The sequence below is a fragment of the Zalophus californianus genome, chromosome X, assembly GCF_009762305.2.
Source record: "Zalophus californianus isolate mZalCal1 chromosome X, mZalCal1.pri.v2, whole genome shotgun sequence".
In the NCBI taxonomy this organism is placed as follows: Eukaryota; Metazoa; Chordata; class Mammalia; order Carnivora; family Otariidae; genus Zalophus; species Zalophus californianus.
In genome coordinates this window covers 30,001,045-30,026,376 of record NC_045612.1, presented here as the reverse complement: position 1 = coordinate 30,026,376, position 25,332 = coordinate 30,001,045, and the positions used below count along the sequence as shown (strand labels likewise).

Here is a 25,332-nt window from a genome sequence, read left to right as displayed (position 1 = left end):
TGAAGAAAAAGATGAAAATGGGCGCAAGGAAGGGAGAAGGGAGCACATGAAACGCTAAGAAGCGGGATGGGCGATGAAGGCAGGCGGGCTCCTCAGAGCGAAGGTGCGTCCGGCTCACTCACCTCCCTCCCTCTCCTTGTCCCGGAGGCCAGGCCGCCGCCCGTGGCTCCCGGAGGGGCGCGGGGAGCGGACGCAGAGACAGAAGCGAAGGGCGGGGGGCGGGGGGCCGCGGCGCAGACGGCCGCTCTGGAGAGCGAGACCGCGAACGGGATCGGCAGGGCAGGTGTGGGGATCCTCGGTCCGGGCCACTCCGGGGGCGGCGCAGGCCATTCCGGTGCCCACGCCGCCAGCAAGAGTGCGAGCGAGAGCCGCGGCTCCGCGGGGAGCGAGCGGATTTGCCTGGCTCCGCGCTCTTCCACGAAGAACTGCGACGCTTCCCCCCGGAGCCCGAGGCCTCCGTCTCCGGACTGCAGAGCGGGACACTGGAGCCATTGCTGTCGCAAAGGCAGGGAACACTCTCGGGAGCCTGGGAAAATCACAGTTGCCGTGGCTCCCAGAAGCCACCTGCGCAACCTCCCAGAGCTGAGAAATACCGGGAGAGCGTTCCGGGTACGTCGGCAAAACCCTTCCCCGGGGCTACGTGGCGTCCAGCCCATGAGAAAGGGGTGGTGTATCCGTGTAAATAAGCCGCCGCTGTCATCGGCTCGGAGCGCCTATCCTTCCAGTTCCGCGGAAGGTTGGGCAGGTCTCATTTGGGTAGGAGACCGTGTCTTTCTCAGCCTTATACTTAAAATAACCGAAGGGAAGGATGACGGACCACAGGGTACATTTCACAGAATGGCCATATCAACAACACAGTCAATTCTGCTTGTGTTTCGGGTGCTTTCTGTGCGTCTTTGTGCGTAGCATATTATATAATATTGGGCGCTTAGTGTGTCTCATATGTGTATGCGTATATATGTATGTATGCATAACATATGCATAGATATATGTGTATACATGTACATATATAATATATAGGAATGGCTCAAGTCGAATCACATATTTTTTTCTGAGTCTATCCTGAATTAAAAATCTAAATGAGGAATGGGACGAAAAAGCACAAAGTATTCAAAGTATTTCTACGCAGCTGACAGCGTGTTTATTTTAGTGTTGTCATAGTTAGCAAAAAGAAAAAATACAGTAGACCCACTTACATTTGAATTTCTGATAAACAACGAACAATGTTTTAGTATAAGTATGTCCCGTACAATAATAATACAGTATTAAATGACTATTTTTTGTTGAAGATGAGAAGGCCACTATTGTACCTCCTCCACGACCTCTAAATTCTATTCCTTACAGCTTTTCACTTGCTGTTTGATTAGGGGGAAGGGGAGGCAGCCCCTGATATCTGGAAGCTAGCAGAGCATTCAGGCCATGTTCTTCTGTTGGACATAAACTCACACAACATTAACCTAAGACAAAGTCACTAAGAGACTGATGAAGTGAGACAAAACAGACCAATTTATAATTTTGTCTAATCATAGATTTAAAAAAAAAGTCACCGTGTCACTCAGAAAACACCAGACACCCCCTCTCTTGGCCAAAATGGGTGACTGCTACTTTATCAATTATAGCTTTATTCCTGCTTTCCTCTGCCCTCCCTATAGATAAGATTTATTGAGATGCCCAATCATACAATTGCCCCTGCTTTCTGACAGCATCTGATCTAGAAGGAACTCCCCTTTCCTTAGATCATCCCCTAAATCGCCCAAATACTACAATAGGTTCTTTCTAACGTCCTCTTACTGAAACACCCCCCAGTTCCCTATGGTGTGCTTTCTCCCTCCCTGCAAAGAATAATAAACACAACTTGTCAACTATGGGTATGTTCCTGGTGATCTTTGGTTGAAGGGCATTGACATGTTCCACTGCCTAGAATGTTCTTCCCCAGATATTTGCATAGCTCTTTCCCTTACTTTATTCTGTTCTTTCCTCATACATCATCTTTTCAGAGAGGTCTTCCCCAACCACACTATTTACAGTGGCACCTGATCATTCTCTATCCCTTTACACTGTTTATTTTTCTTCACAGCATTCATTACTATCTGATATTATACATTTAGATAATATATGCACATATGTTTATTGTATGTATCTCCCATTAGAATCTAAGTTTCATGAAGACTGGGACTTTGTCTTTTTTTTTTAAGATTTAATTTATTTTTTGACAGAGCGAGCAAGAGAGGAAACACAGGCAGGGGGAGTGGGAGAGGGAGAAGCAGACTCCCCACCGAGCAGGGAGCCTGATGCGGGGCTCTATCCCAGGACCCTGGGATCATGGAACTTTGTCTTTTTGACTGTATCCACACTGCCTACAACATTGCCTGGCACAGAGTCGGTATTAAATGATATGTATTTAATGAACATATGAACGAATGGGTTTTTATTGTGTCAGGGCTGAAAACAGTTTCATTCTGTCACATATTCATTGTTTGGTCTTAGTCCTCCATTTAAATAGACTGGCTCACTGCAAAATATCCTTTCTTAATTTTTTATTTTGACTCATTTCTTATTTGATTTTATTTCACATTGCCAAGTAATTTTTCACAAAGAACTCATGGGTAGTATATTCCCTCAATTTTTTTCATATTTGAAATAAGCTATCTGGTTGTTGTTGTTGTTGTTTGATAGATTCTATTATTGTTAGCAATTGTCCACTCCCTCTTTCCCATTAGGAGGGTTATCTATCCCTATCTAATTGACTTTGGAAGGTTTTAAGAAGAAAAAGAGAAGCAGCAGTATCAAGTCACTTAAAGAGCAAATTGTTAGGATTAAGTAGAAAAGGGGATAGAGATGAACAAGCAAATGTATATTCAGCACTTATTAGGTACCAGACACTCGTTCATTCAACATTAAGTAGTCATATTTATCCACCTTTGAGTGGATCAAGTCAGGCTTCACAGGTAAGTTAGTGCTTGAATTGCATCTTTCTGGAAGACCAGGCACTTGGCCAAACAACAGGAGAGACAAACTGTGGATATGAAAGGAATGGTTATCCCAAGCTCAGGGTTCCTGGCACGGACATGGAAGCAGTCAACAGCGTGACATAGTTTGGAAACTGAAACTCAAAACAATTCTATGGGAAGGTATTATCTCTATTATACAGGGACTGAATGAACGTCATTTTTTAAATCTTTTATCATCATCCATTGAATATATATTAAGCACCCACAAGATTCTTGGCATATTAACACAGGAGAGGACAGTTGCTGCCCTCAAGAAATCCATAATCAGGGGTACCTGGGTGGCTCCGCCGGTTAAGCGTCTGCCTTTGGCTCAGGTCATGATCCCAGAATCCTGGGATCGAGCCCGCTTCTCCCTCTCCCACTCCCCCTACTTGTGTTCCCTCTCTCGCTGTTTCTCTCTGTCAAATAAATAAATAAAATCTTTTTAAAAATTAAAAAATTGAAAAAAAAGAAATTCATAATCAAGTTCAAACAAGGCAAGCAAAACACTGACAATGTGGTTATAAAACCTAACTGAGGGCGCCTGGGTGGCTCAGTTGGTTAAGCGACTGCCTTCGGCTCAGGTCATGATCCTGGAGTCCTGGGATCGAGTCCCACATCGGGCTCCCTGCTCAGCAGGGAGTCTGCTTCTCCCTCTGACTCTCCTCCCTCTCATGCTGTCTCTCATTCTCTCTCTCTCAAATAAATAAATAAAATCTTAAAAAAAATTAAAAAAAATAAAACCTAACTGATTCCATTATCAGCCAATCAAAAACCTTTCCAGAATGTGAAACAATTGATACCTTTAAAATCTACTGGGTTATTTGAAGTAGGCTTAAGTCTGCAGATAAAAAGAAAGTGAAAGGTGAAATGACCGGTCAAGAAACAGAAAATAAACGAAACTTTCCAATGATCTTGTCCAAAAGGCAATCATTAAGGCCACTCAAATTTCTTGGTCTGCTCTGCTTTCCTGCAAGAAAATTCCATTCCTGATCATTGAATCCCCTTTGGTTATAGGTAGCTTTTAAATTTTAATTTAGTTTTTGCTGGGCTGGGGGGTGAGGGACATGGCCAGAAGGGAAGAGAAGGTTTCCTGTGCTTTGAACCAACAGATTTTCATCATACCTTAGTTGGGGCTCCACATTTTAAAAGCCCTTTCAGGAAAGGGGAAAAGGCAAGGTGCTGGTAATGCTGGTGCAAAAGAAATGATATCATGTCTTCCAGTTTACTGAGAGGTAACCAACAAACATTTGATACGAAGAGTGCAGCTACTGCCACTGTGATCTGTATTTCAAAGATACATCTCATTCTAGTTTTAGTCAACTAAGCTACTGAAAGGCAAATAGATCCTAAATTTTCAAGAAGTACTTTGTCCTGTTCCTAAAAACATTTTTTTTTTTTTTGCTCCTAAATTTTGGGCAAGGATGACTCAAGAAAATGGTCATTAATGGTCATTAATCTGCTAACTAGTTTTGTTAGATCTGCTAACTCATTTTGTTTAAGTGCTCAGTTCCAGGAAAATACTAACCATCTGCTTTAGTTTCCTTTATAACAGTGTACTCCATTTTCCTGTGAAATGTCTTTATATTAAACAATGAAACTCATAATTTTAAGTTCTAATTTTAAAAACCCCAATAATGTAGTGATTCTCACATTGTTTTCTCACAATACAAAATCTTGAAGAGCCTAAGGAATTTCATGTGGATTTCTTATTTCTATGTGAAAATACAACTGTAGTACACCACTTTGGTATTTTTCTATGTGGCTTTACTTTATTGAGGAGAATGTAGAATCGATTAGGGATGGATCGATGGTGACATTCTTGTCTGATTTCATGTTGAAAAAATTAAATATAGTTAGATTTGTTTTCATTCTGGAATATCCTGATGGACATTTTCAGCAAGATTTTTGTAGGAAGGAAGCACAGGGATTCTGACTGAAAGATAAACAGGTGCAAATTCACGTTTTGGGGGATGGATGCAATATTATCCTGTACGTATTTTTTTAAAAAGAAAATGAAGGTAGTGAATGGCCTTAATTGTTGAAGAAAAAAAGCAGTATTTTGGCTCCTTAGTTGGATACGATCAATAACCAGTGTAAAGGGAGAGATTTTGCTCTCCAAACACCCATTCTGTTGTTTCGTTCATCATGGTACTCAGAAGTGTATTACCGGAGGGTTTTAAAAAATTACCACGACTCATTCATTTATTCATTCATTAAACAATTATTGAACACCGACTGCATGTCAGACACTAAAACCCCCTGAGGAGGAAATGCTATGTAAATAAAAATTATAAATTAACAATGCAAGTATTAATTTAGGGGCTCAGTGGTTGAGCGTGCGCCTCTGGCCGGGGCTCAGGTCGAAATCCTCAGATCAAGATCCTCGGATCCTGGCATCCAGCCCCTCCGCGTGGTCCCTGCTCAGCGGGGGGTCTGCTTTACCCTCTCTCTCTGCCCCTCCCCCCACTAGCGCGCGCGCGCTTTCTCTCAAATGAGTAAAATCTTAAAAAAAAAAACCAATGCAAAGGTTAATTTATTCCTCTTTCAAGATACAGCTCAAATGGGGACATTTAGTTTGCTATTGCCTTCTCTGTGTTCTATACCTTGTACTAATACTTTTGTCGACGTTTGTGTAACCATCTACTGAGCTCTTTGGACAGGGAGAGACCCTGGCTTACTCATTTTCGTATTCCACCACACCTAAATTAGATTTGGTATAGCTCAAACAGGTGGTCAGTAAACGGTAGTCGAAGCGAAGGAATTAAGATAGTACTGCATCCTTTAGTCTTCAACTTAGAAGACAGTTTAGTGTCCAAACCCTAGACTTATTTCTTAAAAAGTTATTGTAACGTCGTTGTTAACTTGTCATCCTGAGTCGATCAATTCGACTTTATTTTTATTCAGATTTTATTTCAAGGTGGTTTATCGTCTAAGAAACGGGCTAATCGAACAGTTTTCAAACTTGCAAAAGAAGTGAAACTCGTACGGTCTCGAAAAGTTTTCACGCCCTAGGAGCTTGCGCCGAATTTAGGATCCCAACCGCCCGTGACTGACGGCATTACCCCATCTTTCCCTTCCCTTTTTCCCACCCTTTCGCCCTCCGGAAAGGGCCGAACGCTCCCAGAGCTTCCCAGTCTCACTCCGCCCCCTGCGGAAAGAGCCGAAGGTAAAGCCGGGCGCCGAAACGAGCGGATTAGAGCTCGGGCCCTTCCGGAAAGACCCGAACTTCTCTCGGAGGAGGAGGGCGCCTTCGACTTCGGCGTTGCGCCCCCGCGCTGTGCCCTCTGTCGGTGGCGTGGGGCAGCTATAGCAGTGGTGGCGGCAGCCGCGTCGACGTCGACCAAGACTGGAGCGACGTTTAAAGAAGGAGCCGAGTCGCCGCGGAGTCCGGCTTCTGGTTGTTGGAGGGCTCCCACCCGTCCGCGCGGCCCGACGAGGAGAAGCGGCGGCGCCGGGAAGCAGGTGAGGACCCGACCCGGTGCCGGGAGGGGCGAGGGAGCGCGCCCGCTGCCTCCGTCGCTGGGCCGCGCCTGCGTTTGCATTCTCCTCACTTGAACCAGGAAGCGGCGGAGTCGGAGGCTCCGCTCCTCCGGCCCTTTCTTTGTGTGGGCCCGGGAGCGAAGGAGGGGACGAACCCGGAGGGCCGCGGCGCGGTCCCCTCCGCCGTCAGGGGCCGAGGGGCTGCCGGTGCCCTGGGTAGGCCCGGCGCGTGGGGAGCCCACCACGGGGACCCACTTGGCTTTTTCCTCGCCCTCCGCCTGCCTTTTTGTGCCTCCTTTTCTCCTCCTAGCTCCTACTTTGATTTAGAGCTTTTCTGCCCGGCCCATCCTCCCTTTCGTCCCCTTCCCAGGGCATAACAATGCCGCCCGTTTGGCCTCATCCCCTCCCAACACCCCACCCTCCCGTTCGCCACCTTCTACTTTCCCCGGCTTGCCGGCGGACCCCCGCCCTGGCGGTGCCGTTCGTACCTCCATCAGGATTTGCAGGAAGCTGCCTTTTCGCGTGAATTGGGGTGAAAGAAAAAAAAAAAAAACCCTCGGTTGCAGCCGGCTGGGTGCAAATGGGGAAGAGGGGGTGGAGTAAGGAAGATGGGGTTCAGCTGCCGCAGGGAGCCGCGTGTCGGTTGGCTTTACCCGCTCGCGGATGGCGTTTCTCTATTTTCCACCTTCACCTGCCCTCAGTCAAGGGTTTGTCTCACAGTGATGCGGAATGGCTTTTCCGTAGGCAGGTCGCAGATCTCGGGGTGGGTTCAGAGCGATTTGTGCCGTTCCTGGGCCCACCCTGACGGGGAAAAGCGGGAGGAGATCTAAACAAAATGAAACCAATTCCCAGTGTCACCTGGACACGTACGTTTGATGCATTGCCCCCTTCCAAGGACCCATTTGCAAAAGACAAAAATTGTATTCGGAAAACCTATCTACCTACTTAAAAGCGACTTCTGTCGAAATCCCCGTATTTCGGAAGCCCTGGTGGCTGGCTTGCTGTCCAAAGGTCACCCTTTCTGATGAGTGCCTTTATGGTAACCTGGAATTCCTTGGTACTGTTAAACGAGCAACGCCTTATTTCAAATCCTCATTTCTAGACTTTTTGCCTACTTTTTGTTTTTAAGCTGCAGTTTTGAAAATTTCGAAGATGCTTGAGACGCCCCGCCTTCCACGTGTATATAACTTGAGCACTGTGACGACAGTGCTACTCTTTTGGTAACTTTAAAGGGAAAGAATATTAGCAATAAAAGTGTTTCTCTACCTAAAGTACTTATCAGCCAATTGTTTATATATATATATATAATCTATAAAAGTTAAATATATAAAAATTATATATTTAATACATGTATATATTTTAAACTACTCGGCACCCTTGTTACTGCTAATGTATTCTGTGACGGGCAAAAAAAGAATGTTTTGGGAGTGGTACACAGCATTGCTCTTTACTGACCTCCCCCTCCCTTTTTTTAGAGTAACCGCCTGCTCTGTTCCAATAAGTTTATGTTTTCATTTTCACTAACACATCTGGTATAAAAAAAGTTCTCATACCAGTGCGCATAATTCTTTACCAGCAAATTGAAATGTTTCGTGTTTTCATGCAAATAAGCATTAAGAAATGGTGACCTTTCCTTTGTCTTATTTTTTTCACAGTACCATCTGTTGACTTCGCTTGGCACTCTAACATTTCACCTCTGGAGATTGTAAGAGTAGAGAGGTGAGGGGAAGGGGCAAGGAGATGATGAAAGGGGCGAGGGTAAAAAAGGTGGTTCATAGTTTATCTAGGTGAGGCACCCCAATTTAAATAACAGAAAACTGACGGGCAGTCTAGAGGTCATAACCTGTCAGTGTTTATAAACACTTATTCGGTCATTGGCTGTAGGGAGTAGCTTTTGAATGTGTTCTTAAAAGATCTGTTAAATTTTAGGAGGAGTATAGAATGATGTTGCACACAGCAAGCTTTTCTGACACTTAAATCATTCATTTACAGGTGAAATAACTTCTGTGTGTTCACGAAGACTTTTTCTTAAAGTTTTAAGACCATTAAAAATGAACTCTTTAAGTCTTCTTGAGGACAGAACCTAAAAATGGAACTAAGAAAATTAGTTCTAATCTTAAAAAAAAAAATTGCTTAGTGGTGACGCATGTATCTGAGATTCAGAGGAAGAGATTACCGTTCAGATCTGTAGATCAATTAAAAACTCGCTTGTCTCTTCTCAGGGGGAAGTCATGAGATTTGATGCATGGTCCAAAAGCCAGCCTGTATGAACAATTTATATACAAGCCAAAAAGTTATGCCAAACTTCAGTTAAAACTTGAATACACTATTTAGTGATGCTGCAGCTTACATTCTGAATGATAAAAGTACTTCTTGTTTTTCTTTTCTAATCCTCTCCCACCCCTTCCTCCTCCCTTTCTCTTACAGGCATGGAGAGTAGAAAACTGATTTCTGCTACAGACATTCAGTACTCTGGCAGTCTGCTGAACTCCTTGAATGAGCAGCGTGGCCATGGACTCTTCTGTGACGTTACCGTTATCGTGGAAGACCGAAAATTCCGGGCCCACAGGAATATTCTCTCAGCTTCTAGTACTTATTTCCATCAGCTCTTCTCAGTTGCCGGGCAAGTTGTTGAACTGAGCTTTATAAGAGCAGAGATTTTTGCCGAAATTCTCAATTATATCTATAGTTCTAAAATTGTTCGTGTTAGATCGGATTTACTTGATGAGTTGATTAAATCAGGGCAGCTGTTAGGGGTTAAATTTATAGCAGAGCTTGGTGTCCCATTGTCACAGGTTAAAAGCATCTCAGGTACATCTCAGGACGGTAATGCAGACACCTTACCTCCTGGTTCTAGTGACAAGAACCTTGAAATACAAAAATCAAAAGATGAAGCCCAAGATAACGGGGCCACTATAATGCCTATTATAACAGAGTCTTTTTCCTTATCTGCTGAAGATTACGAGACAAAAAAGATCATTGTTACTGATTCAGATGATGATGACGATGACGTCATTTTCTGCTCTGAGATTCTGCCTGCAAAGGAAACTTTGCCGAGTACCAATGCAGTGGCTCAGGTCCAGCCTAACCCAGGTTCTGTTGCCATTTCAGATGTTGCACCTTGTGCTAGTAATAACTCTCCCCCTTTACCAAATCTCACACCTACTCAGAAACTTCCTACTTCTGTGAATCAGGCAACTCTGAGCCAGACACAAGGAAGTGAAAAATTGCTGGTATCTTCAGCCCCGACACATCTGACTCCCAACATTATTTTGCTAAATCAGACACCACTTACTACACCACCAAATGTTACTTCTTCACTTCCAAATCATATGTCTCCTTCAATCAATTTGCTTGTGCAGAATCAGCAGACACCAAACAGTGCTGTTATAACAGGAAACAAGGCCAATGAAGAGGAGGAGGAGGAAATTATAGATGATGATGATGACACTATTAGCTCCAGTCCAGATTCGGCGGTCAGTAATACATCTTTGGTCCCCCAGGCTGATATCCCCCCAAATGCCACTTTTGATGGATCGTTGGTACAGAAGATGCAGATACCTACACTTCTGCAAGAGCCACTTTCCAATTCTTTAAAAATTTCAGATATAATTACTAGAAACACTAGTGATGCAGGTTTAGGATCAAAACATCTAATGGAGGGTCAGAAGATCATTACTTTAGATACAGCTACTGAGATTGAAGGCTTGTCAACGGGTTGCAAGGTTTATGCAAATATTGGTGAAGATACTTATGACATAGTGATCCCTGTCAAAGATGACCCTGACGAAGGGGAGGCCAGACTTGAGAATGAGATACCAAAAACATCTAGCGGTGAGACGCCCAACAAACGTATGAAAGTAAAACATGATGATCACTATGAGTTAATAGTAGATGGGAGGGTCTATTATATCTGTATTGTGTGCAAAAGGTCCTATGTCTGTCTGACAAGCTTGCGGAGACATTTTAACATTCATTCTTGGGAGAAGAAGTACCCTTGCCGTTACTGTGAGAAGGTATTTCCTCTTGCAGAATATCGCACAAAACACGAAATTCATCACACAGGGGAGCGAAGGTACCAGTGTTTGGCCTGTGGCAAATCCTTCATCAACTATCAGTTTATGTCTTCACACATAAAATCAGTTCATAGTCAAGATCCTTCTGGAGACTCAAAGCTTTATCGTTTACATCCATGCAGGTCCTTACAGATCAGACAATATGCATATCTTTCTGATAGGTCAGGCGCTATGCCTGTAATGAAGGATGATGCTATTGGGTATAAGGTTGATGCTGGGAAAGACCCTGCAGTAGGGCCTGCACCTCCTCCTCAGAACAAGCCAATGACCTGGGAAGATATTTTTATTCAGCAGGAAAATGATTCAATTTTTAAACAGAATGTAACAGATGGCAGTACTGAGTTTGAATTTATAATACCAGAATCTTATTGAACTTTGAAATCTCAGAAAGTTTGGTTTGCGTTCAGGGGCAGGGGTTTCAAAAGACCTGTAAAACAAATTAAGGTGAAAACGAGTTCATTTCATCTGCCACGTCATCTGAAGGCAGTCTAGTTGGATTATTTGTTGATAATTTTTAGAAGCAAATTATTCTGAAAGTTTGAGTAGAGAGTGAGAAGTTCCCCCCCACCCCGAGTATCTGTTTATATAGTTAGCTTTCAGCTCGTTTTAAAGAGGCAAGAAGAAAAAAAGCTTGGAGAGATAGTTTCCTGAATAGAATTTGAAGCAGTCTGAATGTTCTTTGAAAATAACTGGAGTTATTAGCATACCCTAGTTTATCTTACAACTTTCCCCTTCCATGTTAGCACTTTACTGCTGAATTCTCAATTACCTTAATATTGAGACTATAAATGTGTGTTGTGTTTTGGATGTGGCATAAAAAGTAAACAAGAACTTCTAAAGTTGTTCTGGAAAATTTCAGAGTAAGTCTCTGCTTGGTTGTGTATTCCACTAGTCCAAATGGATAGCAACCTCCTGCCTCCCTCCCGCCGTGAAAATGGCTGTGCAGACAAGTGTCTCATCTGAAGAAAGAGTTTTAGCTAATTAGAATTGAGTTTTGCTTTTATTGCCATCGTCTGGAAAAGACTTTGGTGGCTGGACTACTATATATATACCTTTGCAGTTGTGGTCTCTGTGGGCAAAAATGTTAATGGAAAACAAATCTCTGTATTGCAGACAGGAGGAGAGGAGAAGTTCTGTTGCGTTTGTTTTGAAGTCTTTATTCTTACATGATAGAGAGTGGAAGTGAATGGAGAGTTCCTTTTTTGTTCATATGGTTAAAAATGTTCCCTTGAGAAATTTCAAAGTTCGAATCCGAAAGCCACCAAATAAATCTTTCATTATGTATAAATCTTTATAAATGATAGATTCCATAAATGAGACTCCTACATATTTTAGGCAGGAGGCTACTGGTATATATTTTTAAATGTTCATATTACTTAGAATTTCTAATAGAAAGTTTTCATTTGAAATAGTTGAATCCATGATCTAGTGTTTTCCTTTCACAAGACCTTTTAGGTTTTTACCCTTTCTAAAGTAAGTTCCATTCCATCTGCAAAGTGCTGCAATATTATAGCAATCAGAAACTATATATGGAATGTTATATAGGCTTGTTGATTCCCGTTTATCTTGAGAACAATACGTGTACCTTTCTTCCTGTTCAAGTGACACATATTTAAAACACTTAGAAACTAAAGTCAAAACTCATTGAAGTGCTAGTACTAAAAGGAAGCAGGTTGGAACAAATATATAGCCTAGCCTTTATAACAGGATTAACGTGTTGAACTTCTGTAAATTACTTTTTGCAAAGGAAAAAGATTAATAGATACTGAAAAAGTTTGTTGTGCATAGTCGTTAGTCCTTTGTAACCTTGCTTAAATATTTCTTAACATAGATATTTTCTTTCTCTTTAACTACGTATTTTTAAAAACAGTCTATTTCTTGACTTTGAACTTAAAGCTTTAATCATAATTTTTCATGTATACATCATTCTTCTGATGGTAAGCTAGATTTGAAGATAATGGTTTCAGTGTTTCAGTTGGTAGTGGAGGGTATCAGGCCTCAGTATTTGCAATAATACAAGAAGGAAGAAAAATATTATAATCCTTTGCTTACCGAGGGCTAGAATGATGTGCATCTGTCTGTTTTCTGTTCTGTGAGTCTAGACGTTTAAACCGTTTTGTGAACTAATCCTTGGAGAAGTTTAAGTTAACCTTAGAACTTGACTCTGATCTCTGGAATCACAATATCTGTTTCCGTTCTGTGCAGATATTGACAACATTACTCTTTGACTATAAGGTGCACTCAGAAATATTTTCAGTGGAAATTTGTTTGAGTTTCATTAATGCTGTTTCACCAGTTAGACATAATTACTTCTGCAAGCGTGAATGATACTGATGGCCAGCAGAGCTTCCAGACCTTTCAAAGTTAACTGCTAGGAAAATTAGATGATCATAATAAAACTTGAGAGTGTCTAACAAGGCTATTATGACAAACCAGGAATTGAGTCTGTAAGGGAAAACTATCCATTCTGAATAATATGGATGTAATTATTTGCTGCTGCTGTGCTCTGTGTCAATTCTGAGTATACAATTTAAACCCTGTGCCTAATGAAGGTGTCTTCTAGAGTTTTTTTGGGGAGAAGGAAAACTGGAAAGTTAACTTGTATTTTTGCCAGAAGACTCTTCCTTGCATGTATGTCAAGGTCTTCAGTTTTTTCAGAAGTTTCTATATCCAAAGTTAAGAATTCGTGTGAACTACTCCTTTGGGGCTGAAACCATTCACTCCCAGTGTTTATTGGGTTGGAAATCTGTAGCAAGATTCTGTTTAAAACTTACCGTGGTGTTTTCCTATTTCATACTTAGCTTTCTGGCTACTAAATTCCTTCTTTTTTCTTTCAAGTTGGCTGCAAATTTGCTCCTGTGCTAAATTACCTGTAAACCTTCTGGATAGGAACTGTTTGAAATAGCAATTTGTTGAAAGAGAAGACAGAAAATGAAAATGCCCAAACTAAGCAAAGATTTTAAAATGCCATAGCAATCTTGCAAGATTTACTTTAAAAAATATTTTTAGATGATCATTATCATCTCAGTGGTACTGATCCCCCACATGCAACTACTATGAGGAATTGATGTTTTCTTCTTTCCATTGTACCAAAAAGATAAATGGTTAAAAATGGTCAAGGTATTTTGTATTGTCAAGGCATGCCTAATCTAAAGGATTAAATGTTAATTCAACAGCCCTGGCTTCCTCAGCTCTGTCAATCATACGAAACCTTGTTCATTTCCACCCAATACTGTAATGTTCATACTTGTACAATCTTTCTTATCATATGACTTTAAGTTCTACTTTTCATTAACCATTACCTGGTATTAGTTTGTAGAGCTTCTTATGGCAAAAATAAAATGTTATAATTCTGATTTTTGAGTGTATTTTTTACAAGATTATCTTTCAGAAATGATACAGACTTGGAGGGCCTGGCTTGCTCAGTTGGTGGAGCATGCGGGGGGAGGTGGGGTCGTGAGTTCAGGCCCCACGTTGGCAGTAGAGCTCACTTAAAAAAAAGAAATTACATAAGACTTTACTAGTCTGTTGCTTTTCGGTTTCTGTAGTAGGAGACTGGGGCTATTTCTGATGACAGCATAACAGAAGTTTCTACTAGGTCTGTAGGGGTGCTGACCATACTGACTCCATCTTTGGCTCTCCATTTTGTTCATGTCTGTGCAGTGACCTCCCTTGGGGCCATGTGTCCCAGGCCCCTTGGAGGTTAACGTATGACTGGAATGCGGGAAGGCTTGTTTTGATCTTTCCTAAAGTTGTGTAAACAACTAGGAGTGCTAACAGTTTCTTCCCCTCCCCTCTGGCACACAGATGGCACCACTTTAGATAGCTACACTTTGACCTCACCACAATGCTGTATAAAATCTGTGGATTAAGGTCCAGACTTCGTGGAGTATAGCTGTTGTAGTGCCTGGATTGTGGTGGTCTGCTCCATTCTCCACCCCCCCAACCCCCGTCAGTAAGTTACCCTGAGTAAAACTCTGTCAGCGGTATGGCATGGCTCGCTTCGCTTGCTTCATTGTTTGGTCTCAAAATGCCTTCTCAGTCTGGAGGATGCTTTACTGTCTCTCTTCTACCTTCTACCAGGTTTTATATGTTGGTTCATCGCATCCCCATTGCACCTTGAACCATAATAGTCAAAAGTGAGCGGGCTGTTGTCAGTTGCTTTGGAGCGTTCATGATACTTTTGTAGGTTCCATGAAGACGCGTGTAAGTGGATAAGGAGGAGGGTAGTTTTATTAATTTGAAACATCACAAAAGCAGTCTGGGTTTCCAACATGGCAGTGATACAGATTTTAAGCAACATCCAGTTTATACAGGTTCTGGATTAATATTTTAATGTTTCATGCCCAGTTCAATACTTGAAAGCAGAATTAGGAATAAAGCAGTAAATATTACAAAATGCAGTCAAGGTACATATTGGAAATACAAATTCCTTCATTACAGCAAATGTTTTGCAAAAGAGTAAAGCAGCAAATACTAATTTTTCTAAGGTAACATGCACTTTATATAATTCAATGTAATAAAAAAAGAAGCTGCTCAAATTAAGTGTTACAAAATCTATTCTGTTTCAAGTTATTTTGTAAAGTAAGAAAAGTATATAGAAATGAGTCAGAGTCTTAACACTTTAAGAAATGTGATAAATGTAGGATATACTGTGTAATGGTGCCTCTTAAAAAATTAAATACTCATACACGTTCACTAAAGCAAAAGGTACAGTGTAAATGGCAAAAAATTTCATTGAGTATTACAAGTTGGTATTTGTATAGTAAGTCAATTGGTTATTAGTCCCTTTTTGAAATCCAATAGAATTTAATATGCTCAGAACTGTAGAAAATAATAGTAATTTTATATAACGCAAAAGGATTCTAGTGTTCCCGATTTGAACTCTGGATGAGGCATCATTCGCGATGCCGGAAGTCAAACTGAATGCTTTGCAAACACTTACTGTGAACAATGTGTGCACTTGTTGTGCCTTGATAATTCTTGATGGCTGGGTGTCTACAAGGTAGATGGGAGCACCAGCATTTGCCTGCTACCTCTAATCCATCAAGTCGGGAGGTAGCGAAATTGGCCGGAAAATTTTCCCATATGCGTTCTGTGTTTGCAGAACTATCTAATTAGGTACCCTCCTGTAGCCCCTGTATTTTTACGTCATACAAGTGTAGGATTATCCGTCTTCCTTTAAATCACTCCAGTTCTCAGGTTAACATAAGATCGCAGTGAAAGTGTTGGTTCTGAAGTGAAGGCATGGGTGCCAAAGTGTTAAATTCGTCAGGTGGATGGTTTAAAGCTATGCTTAATTAAAAGAACTGTACAAACACCTACCACAATGTGCTAGATGGATTTGAAATTTACGGTAACACCTAAGAATTTGTCAAGTTGGCTACTTTTGAGGTTTTGCAGACTTAAAGCGGCATTGTAACACTTTCATAATCTTGAACACTGTCATGATTGGTCTCAACAGAAAAAAGGACCAATAAGAGCAGTGGCATTAGAATACAGATGATTCTTTTGGGGTGGGGTGCGGGATACGAGCGGTTTGCTGGGATGGAAGCACAATATTTGAAGATTAAATAGTCACAAAGATTAGTAACAATTCATCATCACCACCCAAGAACCTAACCTAGCGTTTTTAACTCTGAATTTTAACCGTAAGATCTCCCATAGCCAATGTCTTTTGTAATACTGCACCATGCAGTAGAACCACTGTCTCCTAAGTTATCGGGTGTGTAACTGAGATCAACTCAAAACACCTCACACGTTGCTCTTTGTATTTCAGTGCGTCCTAAACAATCGATCCTGTTCCCCACTACTCGAGGGAATATTGCACTTTTCCCTTTGGGAGGTACTGATAACAAAAGCTGAGCTGAATGATCACAACAGCCGTTTTTACAATACTCACAGAGAAGAAAGGAGTACAAGATACGGGCAGCGTTTTTCGACATCCAGACACAAGCAAACAAAATCTTAGCCGGAACTCTCTGTATTGGAACCACTGGGTAGCTCCATCTGGGAAATTTTCCTTAGGGACTGACTTTAGTGGTAGGGAAAGATAGGGCCTATAGATAAGCCAGGTGCTTCACCCAAGGTGCTAGGGTGGCGGTCTGCCAAGGGTTTGAGGACGACACTGCATTTACACAAAGTGAAATAGGTGGCAAGCACCACTGAGGACAGAGGTGGAGCCATAGGGAAATGCACGTCCATACAGGACAAGCTTCTTGCCGGGATGGCTCCCCAGCCTTGCTTAGAGTGCGCGCTGCCCTTTTTGGAAGTGCTGGGTTCAGCCTAGCCACCCCTACTCTGCACTGATAAATGAATAAGCTTCATCCCTATCTTTCCCTAGCTTGGCAGGCCTTCGCAAAACTTTATGCGTAAGAATCACACTTTAAATTTTGTACCCTACGCACTTCCACTAAAGCAGAAATACAAAAGCCACAATAATCTCAATAGCCAGCAGGCATTCCTCTTTAGGGGCTGTAAGGTGGTGGTTTTTCAAAAGGCGGGTAGTAGGGGGGAGAGTAGCGGGGCGGTGCGCTCGAGGACCACATGTAGCTGGGCGAAGGCGAGGCGGACTGGGGCTCATCAGAAAGTCCAGAGGGAGGGGAGGATGGAAAGACACCGGAATGCTGTGTAATAAAAGCAAAACCAGTTTAGGCAGCCGGGTTGCGATTCCTCCACAGCCCATCGTTACTTAAAAAGTGAATGTGGACCAAGTTTGCTTCTCTTTGGAAGAACGGAGGGCTCCTAAGCCTCACAAAGTTAATGAGGGGCAATGAGCCCGTGGGTCGGTCCCACTCTCCCGGTCCCTCAGGCTGCACAGCTCCCTGCAGATAGCATGGGGTCCTCCTCCCTGGCCCTTTGAGCCCTGCATCCAGTCACCCGTTCTTTTTTTTTTTTTTTAAAGATTTTATTTATTTATTTCAGAGAAAGAGAGGATGAGAGACAGAAAGCACGAGGGGGAAGGGGGTCAGAGGGAGAAGCAGACTCCCCGCCGAGCAGGGAGCCCGATGTGGGACTCGATCCCGGGACTCCAGGATCATGACCTGAGCCGAAGGCAGTCGCTTAACCAACTGAGCCACCCAGGCGCCCCAGTCACCCATTCTTGTTGCTCCTACTTCTATGTTGTCTCTTCAATCCACCACTCCCTTGTCCACGTTTACAGCCCAAGCCTTCAATACCTCTCCCTCGAGCCTATGGCAACAGCATCCCAGCTAGTCTTGAGAAAGGTACTTTGGGCCATAGGAACTTCTGAGGTTAAGCCAGTAATACCTGGGAAAGTCTTTGCTACCAGAATATGTCGCAGAGCCCATCTCACAGACCAAAACAGAAAACAAAAACTAAGGTCAGAGAGCCTAAGTGGGCTTTCTTGGATCTGGGCTCTTCTGAGTCTGACAATTTCTATTTCATCTATTTCACCCACCAACCCCAAGTGCAGGGTAGGTTGGAGGGCAGAGAGGAACACAGGCATGGAGGTGAGAATACCAATGGTAAGAACAAGGAACAATCTGTCAGGTTGCAGAGACACAAGATGCAATTTGACTTTGTGTTGTCTAACTTTGGTACTCTTTGGGAAGAGAGAGGATATAGATTTTTTTTTTTCTTTTTTAAAAACAGTGAATTGACACATCGGGAGTCATTGCTACTTCTTTCTCTCTGGCTCATGTATACCCTTGACTCTAATGATTTTCCTGCTCAAGGAGAGTTGGCCTGTTTTTGTTTTGTTCATTACTGTATCCCCCAGAGCTCAGAACAGTGCTTGGCAAGTAGTAGGTGCTCAAATAAATGTTGAATGAGTGACCCTAACCTCAGGAGTATATAAGATGAACTTGGCACGGTTTTCTTTTTTAAAGATTTTATCTACTTATCTGAGAGACAGAAGCAGACCCCCGCTGAGCAGAGAGCCCAACGCAGGGCTCGATCCCAGGACCCCGGGATCATGACCTGGGCGAGGGCAGATGCTTAACTGACTGAACCACCCAGGTGCCCCAATTGGGCATGTTTTTTTAAAAGTAAAATCGATTTGGGGCGCCTGGGTGGCTCAGATGGTTAGGCGTCTGCCTTCGGCTCGGGTCGTGGTCCCGGGGTCCTGGGATCGAGTCCCGCGTCGGGCTCCCTGCTCCTTGGGAGCCTGCTTCTCCCTCTGCTGCTCTCTCTCTCTCCCTCTGTCTCTCATGAATAAATGAATAAAATATTTAAAAAAAAAATAAATAAAAGTAAAATCGATTTTCAAAGAATACCGTCCCATCTTGTGGGTACCGCTGCCTTGCTCCAGCAGTAGGACATGGCTGAGGCCTGAAGACGAGGGGATTAGCCGGATAGCAGGAGGCCAGGGGCCAGTTTTAGGCTCTCAGGGAGGGTGAACATAATAAGCCAATGAACAAGGCTGGAGAACTGCAATTTCCTGGTGTGTCGGTGTGTCTTAGCTCTAGGAGCAACTGGTACATTAAACAAACAAACAAACACAAAAAGGGGCGCCTGAGTGGCTCAGTCGTTAAGCGTCTGCCTTTGGCTCAGGTCATGATCCCGGGGTCCTGGGATCCAGCCCCGCATTGGGCTCCCTGCTCGGCAGGAAGCCTGCTTCTCCCTCTCCCTCTGCCCCTGCTTGTGTTCCCTCTCTTGCTACGTCTCTCTCTGTCAAATAAATAAATAAAATCTTAAAACAAAAAGACCCATTTACCCCAAAATTTCTCAAGAGTTCAAGTGCTGTTTGGGGGGAGGTCATGCCTTTACTTTGTGTGGCTGGCCAGAGTCTTGAGTCCATCATGTTATTTTTTAAAGGCCTGGGGCAATCGAGACGCAGCCTTGACATGGGATTTCTGGAGCCTGAGCCCACCTGGCTGAGTCTCCTAATCCCCAGTCCTCACCCCTGCATGCCTTAGAAAGGGCTGTCCAGGTTTCTAGGTCTTGCAGGAGACACGGAAATATCTGTCCACATCATGCTGGGGCCACCATCACTCCCTCCGCCTCCCCCATCCCATCCATTATTTCTGCCCTGAGGGAAGGAATGACAGGGTCCTAGAACCTGCAGAGCCTCTAAAGACAAAACTTGAGTCAGTGGATTTGAGACAAGCCCGATTCCTTGCTAAAATCCCAACTTCTCTCCCGCCTCCGGGAAGACTTCCTGGTTTTCCATTCTGCACTGCAGGCCTCCCTCCCTCGGCCCTCCTCTCCTGCTGCTTTCCTCAATGAAGAACGCTGTCCTCTCAGCCCAGTGGGGACAAGAGTCTCCATGCCCAGGGACAGGGACGTGGTGCTTGGCCCTTCTGAATGCCGCCACGGGAGGGTGAGAACCAGGCGGCTGGTCTTAGGTGCTTCCAGCCCCAGACGGGAGGCCAAGTTTCCGACAGCGCAGCGAAAGGCAGTTCTGTCCCGAAAGGTGCTATGAGAGGCTTCTGTGGGCAGCCCCTGCCGCGGGGGGCAGTTGTACACTTTGATAGTAAAAGGGGGGGGGTGACACAACGGCCTTTGGTACTCACTTCTTGCTTTCATGTTTGGGAAGTATTCAAGTGGCCGGGGCTGGGATGTTTCTCACTTCCCTTTGAGGACGTTGGGAGCCTTAAGGATAAAATTGAAGGGCTCCTGGCAGAGCTAAGGAGCTAACTGGCTGTAGTCCACACACCCTTGGGGCCCGGTGGGGGGTGGGGTGGGGGACAAGGCCCACAGGACCAGCACGTAGTTTCCTAGCAACAGGCAGGCACCTTGGGAAGGATTTGGCTTTGTTGCAGCTGGGGAGCTGGCCTGGTGCCTTTTGGTTCCTGCCTCCGAGTCGACTTTACTAATGGGACAGGCAGCTCAGAAGAACAGAGCTTGGAATCCTCGCTCAGCGCGAAGCATGAAAAGCACCTAGATAGCCTACTGGTGGGCCTCCGTCAGTTCGAGCTTCCCGAGTCCCTTCTTGGAGGCCGGAGCCAGAGGAGGGGCGAGGCGCAGGCGTGGCAATTCACCAGGTGGACAGGAAAGGAACCAGCCCCTGGTTAGAGTGAAGTAGGGGGACCAGCCCGGTAGGCCCGACTGGGAAGTATGGCTGGAATCCCTTAAGGTTGTACATAAAGCTCCCCTGGGTTGAATTTCCCAGCGGAAGTGGAAACCGATGCTTTATACCCTGCGGAATTTGGACTACTTGGCTGAAACCAAAGTACAGGCAGGAGGGAAATGAACGTGTGGGCAACAGAAGTGAGTGGGGAGGTTAGCGAGGAGGCAAAGGTAGTCTCAGTTTCTATCCTTCCTGCCTTGGGGGATGGGGAGCTCATGAAGGGAAGACACCGCGGAGTCCAATGTTTGCAAGAGTCCCGTTCCTCCCAGCTCAGCACTCACAGTATCCTCGGGGCCATCTGACCAGAGTGAAGTCCTCGCTTTAGGTCTGACCACAGGGAATGTTTCCCAAGCTTCCTAACTGGACAGCTACCCAATGAGGGCACGACTTGGAGGGGTTAAAACAAAACCCTATCCCTCTCTTTCCTCTCCCTTCTCTCAGCCTCTGGGTAAAAAGGAACAGTAGTCTTCAAACAAAGTCACAAATATAGTCCTATTTGGAAATGACCCGAATGGGGAAGTTGTTTGGAAGAAAGTCTAGAAAGGTCATCTGTGATGTGGGCCCTTTTCCAATCTGAGAAGATCCTAAGGGAACTCTGGCTTTTTTTGGTGGTGGTGGTGGTGGGAGTGGGCCTGTGCTTCTAGAAGTTTTATCGTCAGAGCTGGTGTGCGTTTTGCTGATGGCTTTCTATTTATCTGGCAATGCAAGCAAGGTGTTCCCCCATCCTCTTGGCTTTCCTGGGTAAAGACTGGTATTTCCTCCTATGAAACTATAAGGGAATGAAAGTTGGTGAACAAAAGAAAGCTCAATTCAAACACACCATTTAAGTTCTAGAAGAAAACAAGTTCCTTAAAAACACATCACTTGGGGCGCCTGGGTGGCTCAGTCAGTTGAGGGTCTGACTCTTGGTTTTGGCTCAGGTCATGATCTCGGGATTGAGGGATTGAGGGATTGAGCCCCACAGGGGACTCTGCTCTCAGTGCGGAATCTGCTGGAGATTATTTCTCTCCCTCTCCCTCCCCTTCTGCTCCTCCCCCTGCTCATGTGCGCTCTCTCTCTCTCTCTCTCTCTCTCTAAAATAAATAAAGTCTCTAAAAAAATTTAAAACCCCACATCACTCAAAACCCACACCACACAACTCTAAAGTCTCCAAAAAGGAAACACAAAGACAGCTCGAACCTAGAAAAAGAACCGGGAGAGGTATGAGAAGTGTCCCAGCAGCCGCTAGAGTGGGGAGCAATTTAATAATTAATCAGAGAGAGTTTACTCTCTAGAGACCCCTTCTGAGTCATGATTAGGAAGCCCATAATTTAAATCAGTAAAAAATATAAAGATCCTAAAATTAACTGGGGGAAAAAGATCTATGCTGTGCTCAGGTTTACGGCTTCTCCAAAGAATTCTTCAAGCCTCTTCTAGAGTCAGACAGACTCCAATGACAAGAGACTGGCAACGACAAGACTGTTTCCCTCAAAGGATTAAATTGGATGATATATGTGAAGCACTCGGCACCATGTTTGGTGCAGAACAAGGGCTCAGTGAATGGGAGCTGTTATTAAAAAGTAGAGGCTTCCACAAATCCCTGACGTCCGTGCTATAAACCCACAGTGTAGGTTTGGGTTAGGGACCCTGTTGCTGGGTTTCCACAGCACTCTGAGTAATAGACTATTCACTTTTTTGTCTCCACTGCTGTCCCCTGACCACCTCCCACTCAAGTCCCTGATTTCTTAATGCAATCAATCTTTCTATCCATGGCTCCTAGCACAGTGCCTGGCACATGGGAACACAGAGTAAACACCGACTGAACTGAAGCCAACAGCCCGGGTCACCACTGGCATTGTCAATCTTGTTTTCATCCCTGGGGTAGTGTCTGAATGAGGAACGATGGACGAAGAAATGTCTCCATACCCTACAGAGAGGCTTCCTATCTTAGAGTGTACAAGGACCATCACCAGGGAGATGATTGTTCCTACTTCAGGGGTTCGTTATAAAGCGAAAATTCCTAAAATCAATATAATCAACATAATTTGCTTCGATAAAAAATAAATGGAGGCGGGGCGCCTGGGTGGCTCAGTTGGTTAAGCAACTGCCTTCGGCTCAGGTCATGATCCCAGGGTCATGGGATCGGGCTCCCTGCTCGGCGGGAAGCCTGCTTCTCCCTCTCCCACTCCCCCTGCTTGTGTTCCCTCTCTCTCTGTCTCTCTCTGTCTCTCTGTCAATTAAATAAATAAAAAAAAAAATCTTTAAAAAAATAAAAAAAAATAAGTGGAGGGGCGCCTGGGTGGCTCAGTCGGTTAAGCGGCTGCCTTCGGCTCAGGTCATGATCCCAGGGTCCTGGGATCAAGCCCCGCATCGGGCTCCCTGCTCAGCAGAGAGCCTGCTTCTCCCTTTCCCTCTGCCTGCCGCTCTGCCTACTTGTGCTCTCTATCTCTCTGTCAAATAAATAAATTAAAAAAAAATAAGTGGAGGCAGCCTCTGGGGCTGGACCTATGTGTCTGTGGCCCCTCTATCCCAGGATGACTTTTTTTTTTTTTTTTAAGTAAGCTCTACGCCCAACATGGGGCTTGAACTCAGTCCCCGAGATCAAGAGTTGCGTGCTCTGCCAACTGAGCTGGTCAGGAGCCCGCCAGGATGACTTTGTATTACTTTTTATTGCTGTGTTAATTTCAACATCTCTGCGTTCTCTCTCTCTCTTTTTTAAAGATTTTATTTAATTATGTGTGTGTGAGAGAGAGAGAGAGCACACACGAGGGAGAGCATGAGGGGGGTGCAGAGGGAGAGGGAGAAGCAACCTCCCTGCTGAGCAGGGAGCCCGACCCCAGGACCCTGGGATCCTGACCTGAGCCAAAGGCCGATGCTTCACCAACTGAGCCACCCAGGCGCCCCGATCCTTGCAGTCTCTTAAAGGACTCCTTTTGCCTCTGTCACTGCTGAAATTGTCTATGCCCTTTTTGAACAGATTCGTGTTTTCCAGTCTGTGTAGCACCTATTTGGGTAACGAGTTCCCTCTGTTGTCTACCTGTAAATACTATAGGCTTCAGAAAAGTTCCAGCATTATTTTTTTCCCAAGCTTTGATGGACACCTCCTTGTTCTGGTTCTGCATTTTATAAGAGTGAACAAGTCCGTGGTCACACTATATATATTACTGTTGCCATATACAGGCCTAGACCTCCACGCACAGCATCTAAGCCGAACAAAAGGACACTGTCTTCAACAAAATGGGACTTTCCAGGTTCAATTATTTTGTTAATCTAAAGCTGAAATTAGGTTGCCCAAGGGCTTTGTGTTTGTAAACTGGCTGGCTAATTGGAAGCACCCCCAAACAGTCATGCCTTTATGTCCCCTTGGAGCATCTAGGGGCCCTTAATCAGGAGAAGCAAATTCATTATGGGCTCCTCTCCTTTCAAAGGTATTCCCTTTGGTCCTCAAATTTTCAATTAACCAGACTTCCGTGTAATCCCACTCTTCTATGGTCAAGGGTTGACGATCACTGTACATGTTGAAAAGACCATTTTGCTTGTTTCCTTGAAGTGCCTAGCCCAGTGCTCTGCACACAATGAAGCCCTTTTAATTAAGTGCCTTTCTTGGTTCTGTTTTTCTGTGCTTCCTCTCAGCTCGAAAGGAAAAGGGGAAAGTGCAAATTTGGTAACTCTATTTCAGACCCATGTGATAACAAGGCAAAAAAGGGGAGGGGGGTGTTATTAAAAAAACAAAACCCTTTCTCTGCGTAGTCCTAGTTCAGGAAGTCTGGAGAAAAACAAGGGACTTGTTCCTCCTTACAGATTACATTCAATCCCTTGTGCGGCCAGAGTCCCTTGTGCTAAAGAGCAGGTCTGAGCCTCTCTCTGTGGCAGAAGAATGGGAAAAGCGGCGGTTGGACAGGGGTCCACACTGACGTACTAATGAGCACGTCCCCTCCTGGGGGCCGGTCAAGGCAATTTGGGACACGTCGATCCTCATTCCTTCTCTCCCTTTTCTTCTATCTCTCTGTTTCCTGTGTCTTTCCCACCCTCTCCGTTTCTCCCATCTTGCCTTTCTATAGTCTTTAAGCTCGCCACTGGTACCCACAGGCTGCTGAAGGCCGCCGGGCTGAGGGCCTGGCTACCTTGTCCATGGGAGGGAGGTCCCATAATTAGGGAGAGAACAAGACAGCAGGAATGGCAGCAAGAGTCACGGAGAGTTGTTTTTCCCTCAAAACATACCTGAAAGTCGTAAGCAGAATATGGCGGCAGGTGGGGAGGGCTATGGTAGTAGGTATTGTACGATGCCGCTTGAGGACGAGCGTAGTAAGAAACCGTTGGGTGGGCATTTTCAACAGAACAGTTCAGCGCTGGCAGAGCTGGGTTCTGTAGAAGAACACAAAGTAGAAACAACATAAACGTTCATCACCGGGAGAATGATTAAATAAACTGGAACGTCCATACTGTGCAATACCATGCAGCTCTTGAGCCACAACGATGTGCACCTATGGTCCCTGCCAGAGAAAGCTGTCCAGCAGACATCGTTAAGTAATAACAAGACTAGAAAGCCACCGCCAAACTAAGGAGAACAATAAAGAGATCAGTGGTGGCCAGGGGTTGTGGCTGAGGGGAGGGAGGAACAGGCAGAGCACAGAGGGTTTATAGGGCGGTGACATGACCCTGTGTAATAGTATAATGATGGGTACATGTCATTATACATTTGTCCAAACCCGCAGAATTACAACACCAAGAGTGAGCCCTAAGGTGAACTATGGACTTTGGGTGACAATGA

At 44.4% G+C, this 25,332-nt stretch overlaps 2 protein-coding genes across 5 annotated transcripts in view; one reads left to right on the top strand and one right to left on the bottom strand.

Moving 5' to 3' along the window:
- The first annotated feature begins 6,232 nt into the window (after positions 1–6,232).
- On the top strand, positions 6,233–13,905 carry ZBTB33 (zinc finger and BTB domain containing 33). 4 transcript variants are annotated; one of them, XM_027608919.2, is made up of 4 exons: positions 6,511–6,689; positions 7,603–7,693; positions 8,129–8,192; positions 8,901–13,905. In XM_027608919.2, exon 4 carries the CDS (start codon positions 8,903–8,905, stop codon positions 10,919–10,921), a length of 2,019 nt encoding a protein of 672 aa, XP_027464720.1. In that variant the 5' UTR covers positions 6,511–6,689; positions 7,603–7,693; positions 8,129–8,192; positions 8,901–8,902; the 3' UTR covers positions 10,922–13,905. The 4 variants fall into 4 exon arrangements, with proteins under 4 accessions (XP_027464717.1, XP_027464716.1, XP_027464720.1 ...); XM_027608916.2 differs by lacking the exons at positions 6,511–6,689; positions 7,603–7,693 and adding an exon at positions 6,233–6,455; XM_027608917.2 differs by lacking the exon at positions 7,603–7,693.
- An 859-nt stretch (positions 13,906–14,764) lies between these two features.
- TMEM255A (transmembrane protein 255A) overlaps positions 14,765–25,332 on the bottom strand; it is a 49,449-nt gene continuing 38,881 nt past the window's right edge. The window contains exons 9-10 of the mRNA XM_027608260.1: positions 24,783–24,926; positions 14,765–17,175 (exon numbers count right to left, since the gene is read on the bottom strand). Coding sequence (XP_027464061.1) covers positions 17,017–17,175; positions 24,783–24,926 — 303 coding nt within the window. The 3' untranslated portion in view covers positions 14,765–17,016. The remainder of the gene's footprint in view (positions 17,176–24,782; positions 24,927–25,332) is intronic.

What these genes read in the sequence shown, in the direction of transcription:
- ZBTB33 (XM_027608915.2), top strand. Translation starts at nt 8,903, where the DNA reads ATGGAGAGTAGAAAACTGATTTCTGCTACAGACATTCAGTACTCTGGC.